General features: G+C 45.1%; 1 protein-coding gene across 1 annotated transcript in view; it reads right to left on the bottom strand.

Annotated features, from left to right (window-relative positions):
• Positions 1 to 1957: 1957 nt before the first annotated feature.
• Positions 1958 to 10825, bottom strand: part of EPM2A (EPM2A glucan phosphatase, laforin) — a 79909-nt gene continuing 71041 nt past the window's right edge. The window contains exon 5 of the mRNA XM_040448947.1: positions 1958 to 4360. Within this exon, the coding sequence (XP_040304881.1) occupies positions 4083 to 4360 (278 nt within the window). The 3' untranslated portion in view covers positions 1958 to 4082. The remainder of the gene's footprint in view (positions 4361 to 10825) is intronic.

The raw sequence follows: 10825 nt of genomic DNA, 5'->3' as shown, positions 1-10825 counted from the left end.
TGAAGAATGGCTCTGAGGTTCAGTCCTGAGCAACAGTAACCGAATAAGGAACAGACTTTGGAGCAATGGGTTGGGGAAGGAGAGAGTGAAGTTGTTATTACCATTGTCTTATCTCTTACCTTTAGCAATTTTTCCATGATTATTGTTAGAATGACCAAAGTAGTTGCTACTATTGTCCTTCCTCTTCCTGTTACTATTATTGCTGTTGTTACTGTTAGAATTTGTTACTTTTTTGCTGTTATCCTTCCTCTTCCTGTTACTCTTCTTGCCATTTTTTTTTCAACGTTTTTTTAATTTTTTTTATTTTTGGGACAGAGAGAGACAGAGCATGAACAGGGAAGGGGCAGAGAGAGAGGGAGACACAGAATCGGAAACAGGCTCCAGGCTCTGAGCCATCAGCCCAGAGCCCGACGCGGGGCTCGAACTCACGGACCGCGAAATCGTGACCTGGCTGAAGTCGGACGCTTAACCGACTGCGCCACCCAGGCGCCCCTCTTATTGCCATTTTTATTGTTAGAATGAATGAAGTTGTTACTGTGGTCCTTCCTCGTCCCCTTACTACTACTTCAGTTATTGTTATTAAAGTGAGAGGTGGCTTAACCCACACTGTCCTGTTTAGTCTCAGTCCCGTCTCCAATGGCACCTTCTTTTTTCCTTATAGGTAACAAGCCACTTTGGGGTCAGCACATCACATCCAGCTGCCCCTTTTTCCTGCTGAAATCTGGTCCCAAAGAGAAGTCAGTGGACACAGAGTGTGCCCCCCTCTCCTGGGAACATGACCTCATCTCACCCGTTCCTCCCATCACACCTTCCCTCTCAATCTCCCAGGACAGTCTTTGTGAAAGGAAATCCCTGCCTTTTCTTCCTTTGGAAATTCCATTGCCCTTTGCTTTTTCTCATTTTAGCTATTTTTCTTCCGCTTGCTCCATTTTCCATTAATCCTTCCCCACACACGGTCCTGGCTGTTCTCGCTCATGAATTCTGCTGTAACCCTTCAGTAAATCTGAATAAATTCTGCGATTCGTCTTCCCAGCTTTTCCCTTCCCTCTGGCTGTCAATTCAAGCTCTTGCCCCAGGAATTGTGGCTTGGTGTCTCTGAGTGATAGTTTGCTCCTGTGTCAAATAAAGGAATTAACTAGGTCATCTGTAAAGAGCCTCTCAGTTGTAACTTCTGAACACCGCGACTCGGTGTTTTTCCTGTGTGGCAAGTTCTCCTTTCTAACTCGTCTTCACAGCCTGCCTTTCATACTGTTTCCAAGGTCCTAACCACATTTTTTTTTCATCGTTATTTCACCCACACCTTAAGTTGGTCAAAAAAGGTTTATTTTTCTAGATATTTCCTAATATTACACACAAAATATTTGAGGGACAATGATTCAAGCTTAAAGACGCAAACTTATTTGGACATTTCTTAACCATGAGTGAGATTTTGCTTTTCTTTAAGAAATCTGTGACTGGAAAGTTTGGTTAATGCCAGTGACAAGCAGTTAATGGCACGGTTTCTGCTTTGATTTTCTGTGACACACTTTTGAGGTTTTCATCCTCACTTCTTTGTGGTGCCCTCACCTTTGTCTTCCTTTTGTCCTGTAACTGCCGATTTTCATCAACGACCGAAAAAATAAGAGTTACAAGGAAAAAACAATTTAGTTCAGCTGCCTGTTTCTTCTACAAATAGGGAAACACAGTGTGTTCTCCTGGATTTCAGATTAAATTAATAAAAAAAATTAATCCTATAAACAGAGGTCAAAGCTTATTATTTTGAGAGAGAGAGACAGAAAGACAGAGAGAGAGAGAGAATCCCAAGCAGGCTCTGCACTCAGCACGGAACCTGATGTGAGGGTCAAACTCATGAACCATGAGATCATGACCTGATCTGAACTCACGAACTGTGATATCATGACCTGAGCTGAAATCAAGAATCTGACGCTTAACCGACTGAGCCACCCACGTGCCCCAATCAGAGGTCATTTTTAATGCTTTTATTTAGCAAAATTCCAGGTGATTTTGAAATACATCAGACATCCATTTATTGAGGACAAGAGAGGTTATTCTAAAACATTCTTTAATAGCACTAAACTGATTTTGCCTATCAGGAGAAAAAGGAAGAACATCCATCCATAGGGGTCTTTCTATAGTGGTGGTTACATAACTGAACTTCTTAGGCATTAAAGAAATTCTCACACACATGTACACACACACATAATTAGAAATATTCCATTTTTAAGACTGAGTTTTACACAACACATTATGATCATAAATGGGTTACTTGGATACAATAGTTATCTCTAGTTATTTTTAGCAAGGGAGCTAGATTTCATAATACTCAATCCTGCCTTATAAATTTAACTTTGTAAACTTGCAGGAGAAATGTGAGCTGTCTGGCCTTCTCTGACAAATCAAAAGTCATCCCGCGAGTCCCACAGTGAGGACACCCCTCCCTCCTCTGAACTCCAGGGAACTTACCCATGTGTCCCCCATACGTCCTAATTCACAGTCTCTCATATCTATCAATAAATAATTATGGAAGAAAAAAAGGAGCAGAAAAATAAACAGGCATTGTAACTTAATAGAAAAAGCACAGGCATTGAATCAGACAAACCAAGCTTTGTATTTCATTTCCTCTATTTATTCACCGTGTGATGCTGGGCAGTTGATTTAACTATCTGAGCCTTCGTGTCCTCATCTATGTATCAGAAGTAACGAACCGCCCTCATAGGGTACTGTGAAGGTTAAATTAAAATTGTAAAGCACCTGGCACACACGAGGCACCCAATAAAAGTTACTTCTCCTTTCCCCTATTCTGGCATGTCATTGGTGGTTCGACCCTGCAGTGTGGTTGACTGAACACACGGCTGTTTCTGTGCCGCGACCTTTTCGAAGGCAAAGTCTTGTTAATCTTTGTATTTCCTACAGAACCTAGGGTAGTGAGCTAGATATCCTGGAGGCACAGTTAACTACGTATTGTTTTAAACTGAGGGCTGAAACAGGATGGCTCCTAAACTGTGCAACAATTATTCATGGATTGGGGCTCTTTTGGTAGGACAGCTCCCCTCTTGAGCGATGGCTCCGGCCACTTGGGTGTTGAGACAGCCCATCATATTTCAAATTAGGTTGCCCAAAACATAACCACTTTCCTAAATTCTCTGGCAACTAATCAGAATGATGTTCCATTTCTCGCTGTAGACACTGCTGCAGAAAAACTGACCCTATTCTGAGAGAAACAGAATCCACTATACTGTGCTGAAAAGACAAGTTGTGTTGAAAGCACTGAGTCACCTCAACGTGGGTTTTAAACACCAGCTGGCCCCCGACTAGCCCTCAGACCTTGGGCAAGCCATCAATGCTCCTTGAACCTCAACTAAAACAAGGAGACAGACAATAACTCTCCTTTGGTTGTCACACAGGGTTGTGGGTAGAGAAGAAAGGTGATTCCCTAGAACTGACTTGAACAACTGTGAAGCAGGATGCCAACACGAAGTCTAGAAAGCCATCACTTTTCAGTCAGTGTGAGCTCTTCCTTCGTCACAGCCCAGGCCTCTCCCCCTATTCCCTTCTCTGGCAACTGACCAGCTCTCATTTTATCATTTCAATTCAGTTGAGCAGGAAAGCGATGCATCTGTGTGTGTGTATGTGTGTATGTGTGTGTATGTATGCATCAACACACAAGTGACCAAATCTACAATCCTGCCTGTCACATTACAATGCAGCAAGAAGATGTGGTCATTAATTCGCTCAACAAATCCAGCAACTGTAAAGCAAAGGGCTGGTGTGCAGGCAGGCAGCAGGAACTTGATGCATTACTTTTCTGTCTGATGCTAGAACACTGCACAGCGCAATTGCTTGTGGCTTTTTCTCATGTGTCAGTCACAATTTCCACTGTAAAACATTTCAAAGAAAATACAGTCCAACCAAAGCATAATAGAAAGTCAGCCCCAGACTAGAGGGGGTGGGTTGTGGGAAAAGCCAAGTGACCAGTCTTGTTAGTTCTGATGGAATCTTCGTTTCTAGGTCTTTCCACTGACATCACCTAAGGAAACTGGGTTCCGAAGGACATCGGGAGGGTGGGGAGGCAGATGGGCCATCTACACACTACACACGGAAGAACGAACCTTCCCAAATTTCTGAAAAAAATCTTCTTCTGCCCGGGCCAATGCGTCTTCATCAATGTACACAGCCGGCCTTTTGGCCATGAGGAAGTATTGCACCTTCCTCAGATTCCAGCCCAGCACGTACTGGAGCCAGCCGCACACGGCCGCGGTGGACCGGCCGACCCCGGCGTTGCAGTGAACGTACACGGTGTGTCCATTCTCGAGCAGTGCGTGGAGGAGACAGACAGCCTGAGGCAGCATCTGTACTCGGCCTGGGATTGAGAAAGCACAGCACATACACATGAATAACGAACCCCAATATCGCCACTAAAAATAAGTCCTGCAGCGCCTGGTGAAATCAGTGCCATGCAGAGAGAGGCGGGGACGTTAGAGCTGGCTCCATTCCTTTGTTTTGACGGAGAAGGTGAGACGATATCAAAGCCCGCTAATGATAAAGCAGAAAGAGCCCTCCAGAGGCAATGGATCAGCTCTGAACCTTCACTTGCTTTTGCTTTGAGTGACTTCTGCATCGGCGCAACTTTCCTTTCAAAGAACAGTTAACCACTGTCTATAGTCGGAAGAATGGATTTTTACATCTATCAGATTGGCTTGTACAGATTGGGCAGAGATTTAGAGGATTTCACCTGGACTTTCTTTAATCCAAATGGATCTTCGGGATAAATGCAAAACACAGAATTAATCCATGTTCGTCAAAGGAGTCAATCTTCTTCACTCAATATATGCTAATTTTCATTTGGCCAATGAGATGCTAACATTAATTGATACACATGTGACAAACGATCATTCATTTGTTCCCTCATGAACCAGTGAGTATTGAAATGATTCCATTTCTCCTTTGCTATGCAACTGTGATTATAGTTATTATCACCTCGTGACTATTATTTTGATTATCAGGTGATCAAATGTCTTCTCTTTTACACACTGAAAGGATAGGCAATGGTCTGCTCAGGCCTGCTGGACTCTCTTATCTCATGAGAGGCAGGAGCCCCCTTAAGTCATCAAACTCCTAGATGCCTGGAGTTTCTTTTGCACACAGGTTCTCAGAGCAAAGAGAGTAAATTTGTGGCAGGGCGGGTGGGGGTGGATGACGGTCACTATAAATTATTTCAAAGGGGAATGAAAGAAGGAAACTATACGGATTACCTAACCTGGATTATGTGCCTGTGACTTGACACGCTCTAGCTACTCTGTGTTCTCAAATTCACAGGGGCACAATGGCGCTTCACGTTGCTACCCCCCTGGATAACTGGAAAGGTGGGGGAACCCCCCCCCAAATGATTTCAATGCAGATCCTCACGGAGGCCTGGAATTCCATGGTGGAGTGGAGCTGCGAGATCATGAGAACCACTGAAGTAAGTTTAGACTTCCCTCTTTAGATGTCCTCTTTTAAAATGCAAGTGCCCCTTAAGAGGCCAACACAACACATGGGAATCAGGGGTCAGCATGTCAGAAGAACAGATAGATGTTACAAGACCCCATCATGGTTTGAAGGCCCTCTCACTTGCCCCTCCGTCTGGGGTGGGTCCACCTTAGCCTCAGGCTCACCTTGCTCTGAGACAGGAGCAGAAACATCTACATGGAAGCCAGTACAATATTCTACATTTGCTGCTGACATTCTATTCATCGCTTTCCAAGGCATCTAAAGCTACAGGTCCCACACGGCAGTTTAGGGCCATTTCTGACTGGAATGTCTTTAGTCAGGGCACCCTTCGCAGTTCCTCAGGCTCCATCTCCTCCTACTGCCTGTTGCCATACGTTCGTGCTCCCTGCCTGATCGCCGAGGGCATCTGAGGTGGGGACACACCAGCTCCTCTGTGCCACTTGAGTTTGCAGGTCCAAACCCAGCCATCAACTGTAACCGATTTGCACTTCCTCGCTAGGCTGTGGGGCCCTCCCAGGTCCGGGCGGGGGGGGGGCCCGCACATCCCATACAGGCAGCTGCTCATGGCACTTCCCCAGAGGCAGTCACATATCACTGGAGATGGAAAGATGCAAAATGTCATATGCACCAGAAAGCTGTCTCATTGCGTGCCTCAGGGAGAGTACTGTGTACTTGACTTACCATGTGAGCTGGGAGATCAGAAGAGGCAAAACTTCCAAAATATGCTTGAGCAGCCTTGCCAACAAGGGTGAGGCCTGCCCATGTGCAAGGCTTTTGTTCTGCGGAAGGGGTGTTAGAGGTGTAGCCCAAGTAATACTGGCTAGGAAGGGAATGACCATACAGCAAACTGTGAAGCCGGGCTCTTCCTGCTCCTGCCACAGCTGGCATCACGTGCCAAGCTCCCTGTTACAGCCGCCTCTCCAGCTACCGTGTACTTTGCCAGGAGATGAGCTGAAAACAAATTTGTTTTCTTGAAATACAGCTGACATACGATGTTAGTTTCAGGGGTACAACCCAGTAATTGGACAATTCTATACTACATGCTATGCTCAGCACAATAGGTGTAGTTACCATCTGTCACCACACAATATTATAAGATTACTGACTAGGGGAGCCTGGGGTGGCTCAGTCGGTTAAGCATCCGACTTTGGCTCAGGTTCTGAACTCACAGTTCGTGAGTTCGAGCCCTGCATCGGGCTCTGTGCTGACAGCTCAGAGCCTGGAGCCTGCTTCAGATTGTGTCTCCCTCTCTCTCTGACCCTCCCCTGCTCACACTATCTCTCTCTCTTTCTCTCTTTCTTTCTCTTTCTCTCTTTCTTTCTCTCTCTCTTTCCCTCTCAAAAATAGATAGGTTTAGGGGCGCCTGGGTGGCGCAGTCGGTTAAGCGTCCGACTTCAGCCAGGTCACGATCTCGCGGTCCATGAGTTCGAGCCCCGCGTCGGGCTCTGGGCTGATGGCTCAGAGCCTGGAGCCTGTTTCCAATTCTGTGTCTCCCTCTCTCTCTGCCCCTCGCCCGTTCATGCTCTGTCTCTCTCTGTCCCAAAAATAAATAAACGTTGAAAAAAAAATTAAAAAAAAAATAGATAGGTTTAAAAAAAAATAATAAAAAAATATAGCCTTGAGAATTATTATTAACATGGATTTTCATTCAGTGTCCAGTGTCCAAATAGTGACCATGTGCTGTAGGAGCTTCTGGAGTCAGAGCCCCAGCCCCTGTGTTCAGCTTACACAGCATCGGTGCCACCAACCTGCCCAAGCCCAGGTTCACATGGACCCATCAGGATCCCTTCCCCCAGCGCACTCTCTGGCCAGAGATTCCCGGAGGAAGGGTCTGCATCAAATGGCCCAAATGAGGCAATATCTCTCCCTTTCCTTTTTATCTGTAAAAGGTTCTTCAAGAGGCATGCATACAGCTTAGAAGTTGAAAAGGGAAATGTGTGAGTTTGGAATTTTGTGACCTCGGACATGTAGTCCTGGGAAGTAAGCGGCAGCTGCCATCAGGAAGCTCCAGAAGGCCCCCCGTTTAATTGCCAGTTTCACCCTGCAGTGGTCTTCTTCTAGAATCACTTAGCCACCTCACTTAAGAACTGCCACACAAATATTTCAATAACATAACAAAAAACTAAATAAGAAGAAAGGACAGCAGACAAGGACCTGGTCCAGGATGTCCACCTGTCTCAGCCTGGCCTCCACTGGAGCTCTCACTTATTTTGATGTCTAGGGACTACCAATCAGTCTACTTTGATTAATGACAGCTAACATCTACCTGCCCCTTCTACCTGCCAAGTGCTGTTCTAAGCACTGTGCGTGCAATAGTTCATTTACAATCACCTTTTAACAACTATGAGGTTGGTGCTATTATTATCCTCCGTTTATACCTGAGGGAACTGAGACGAGGAGATTTGCCCAAGGTGACCATTCAAACCCAGTCAGCACAACTCCAGAGTCTCTGGTCTTAACCACTATACTACTGCCCTTCCCTAACCTGCCTGGTCTGTGGTACTTGCTGGCCCCCATGCTGTCAGTCTGAATTCTCAGCCTCTGACCCCGACCTACCTGGTTACACTGTTGCTCCTAACCCAGGTGAGAGCAACATCCTCACTGGGGGTTAGGCCTTCTGCCCTATAGGAGCTTTCTGTGCCCAAGGGGCCATATCCCTCGATTATAAAACCCATTCTAGGGAGCCTGAGCTAATGCAAAACCCACCAAGGAATAAAAAGAGGGTGTCCATAATCAGAGCTTGCACAATAAACCGGTGCCAACAAGGGCCTCTAATTTTTCATGTTTCATATACTTCGGTTCCATATAGAAGTTAATTAGGTAAGAAGTTTCCATGCATACAAATGATAATACCTAAAGGCAAGAGAGAAATCCAGATTTTTTTATAGCAAGTATTCCAAATTTTAACTGTTGGCAACTAAGTTGAAAATTTTAAACCCTGTGCAGGTCTAACAAAACATTTAACTGTCTGTGGTTCTTACTTTGGAATTTAAAACAGGCCTTGGCTCTCAGTGGATGCTCAAGAAGCATTCATTAAGTGCATGAATAAAAAATAAAATGAAAGAAAATCCAATAATACTAATTAGATCTGAGACACTACCAGACCCCTCTAATCTAACTTGTGGTCCACACCTCCTCTAGGCTAATCTGACTCTGTAATGATTAAAAGCTTCTTGAAAGCATGCAGTGAGCAAACAAAGATTGGGAGAAAGGGGACAAGGGCTTGACATCAGGGAGAGGAGTGGAAAAGGCCCTGAAGATGCCCTTTACCTAAGGTTGACCTTGAAAGAAATTACTTCTGGAACATCTCTCAGCCTTTCCAACACACACACACACACACACACACACACACACACACACACACTCACTCCCTCCCTTCCTTTTTTATTCCAGGCAGATTTATGGCAGGATACATGATTATTTTATTTGAGCATATCTCCTTTTTCACCTTTGCAGTGTAATACAGATAAGGTCCATACTGTCTAGTACATCCTCTGGTAGAAAACTAAGAACTTGGGACTAAAAAATATAGTCCCAACTTTGTGATTTTCAAAGCACTTTCATATCAATCATCTTATTCTATTGTTATAAACCTATGAGGCAGAAATAATTACCCCATTTTCCAAATGCAGGAGCTAGCCTGCTTGATATCACAAAGCTCCGTGGTGGCAACAAGGCCCAAGCCCAAGGTGTTGTGGCCCCAAGGTCAGTGACCGCCTCATGGCAGGGCTGCACGCACAGGGTAGCGTTGGACAGAACTGTCCAAACAAAGGGGCAGCTGGGGACTCTGGGAAGCACATTAAGTCGTTTGGGAGGCAAGGGCAGACCATTTGTTATCACCAGCACTGCACTGATAGAGGTCAAAACACAATCGGAGTACTTCCTATGTGAAAGAAAACTGAATTTTAATGAACAGACTTGGGTTTTTTTTCAGGTGACTGCTAGATTTGGGAGCTTTTCATGTCTCAGGTGAAAGACACAAACCAATTTTTTTTTTTAAGAAAAGAAAAGAAAAATCCTAACTAACTCCTCTACATATGACAAAATGTACAAGAGTAAGGATCGATAGTACAATTGATTGTAACAGGCCTGTGACAACCAGTGGTGACAGGCCTAACACACTGTCTTCTTTCTCAGACTTTATCTGACAGCATTATGCTACAGCTCAAAACACTTCCAGATGGATTTTTCTCTAGAGTTCTAAAAATATTCAGCCAAAGTAACCTGTATGTTCATTGTGCTAATATTGTGAGCCACACAGATTAATCTATTGGTCCAAACCTCCCCTGCGACTCTGGAATGGTCATTCACCCTTTGATTACTCCCCCAGTTATGCTGAGCCAAAGAAAGCCTTCATTTAACCTTCAGAGTTTACCAAGTGGGAGCTTTCATTCGCTGTCATTGGTGTTGCCAAACTGCCTCAGCGTAGAAGGTGTTCCCCTGTTGTGGTGGGGATGGGGACCTGGTGACCCTGTGACCCCCCAAAAGAATTTAACACAACTACAGTGGGGCTTTGGGGGTGGGGTTTTCCCTCAGGCTTCTGCATACCCCAAACTATGGAGCAAACACCTATTAGTCACCACGGCCCTCGGGTAATCAATGCCTGGAATGGAACTGGACGCGGCTACAGTTAGCAGCTCAGCTACTCCAAGCTTGTCTCACGTTACACTCCCAACGGGTAACGACGCTATGAAATCAGAATCAAAGCAGCAAGAATCAGAACGCTCTCTGGAAGCTACAGGCACGTGGTCCTTACAATCTTCTCTGTTTTGAAACCAGAAACACAAAGCACTTTCGTATCAATCATCTTACTCTATTTTTATCATTTTGTAAGGCAGAAACTATTACCCTATTTTCCAAATGCAGGAACTAGCTTGCTCAATATCACACAGCTACTCAGGGGCTTTCATTCTGCTGTCACCAGTGTTTGTCAAACTGCCCCGGGGTGGAAGGCACTCCACTGTTGTGGCAGGGATGGGGGCCTGGTGACTGCGTGACCCCCACAAAAGATTTTAACACAACTATAGTGGGCCTAGATTCAACCGATGGTCTTATGTGCAAGCGAAGTTATTTTGTTTCCTTGAAAAATAGCACAGCTCTAATGGCTCAATCAAGTTTCTTTGGACCAGCATTACCACCAAGAGTAACCAAACAATCTCCTCTTCAGGAAGAAAAATTACACCTCATCCCGAGTGATGGTTCAGTCCAGTCCGGCCATGAAAACCACCTGAGATTCATAAAGAGCCAAGGCAGGCGACAGCCAGGTTCCCAAGGATCCTCAAGGTCTTCTGTCCCCACCTACATCCTGGACTGTGGACTCTGGGGAGACAAGCCA

The sequence above is a fragment of the Herpailurus yagouaroundi genome, unplaced genomic scaffold (assembly GCF_014898765.1).
Source record: "Herpailurus yagouaroundi ecotype Mexico unplaced genomic scaffold, PumYag 198, whole genome shotgun sequence".
NCBI lineage: Eukaryota > Metazoa > Chordata > Mammalia > Carnivora > Felidae > Herpailurus > Herpailurus yagouaroundi.
The sequence above is the reverse complement of the archived record's forward strand: the minus strand, read 5'-3'. Positions and strand labels throughout refer to the sequence as shown.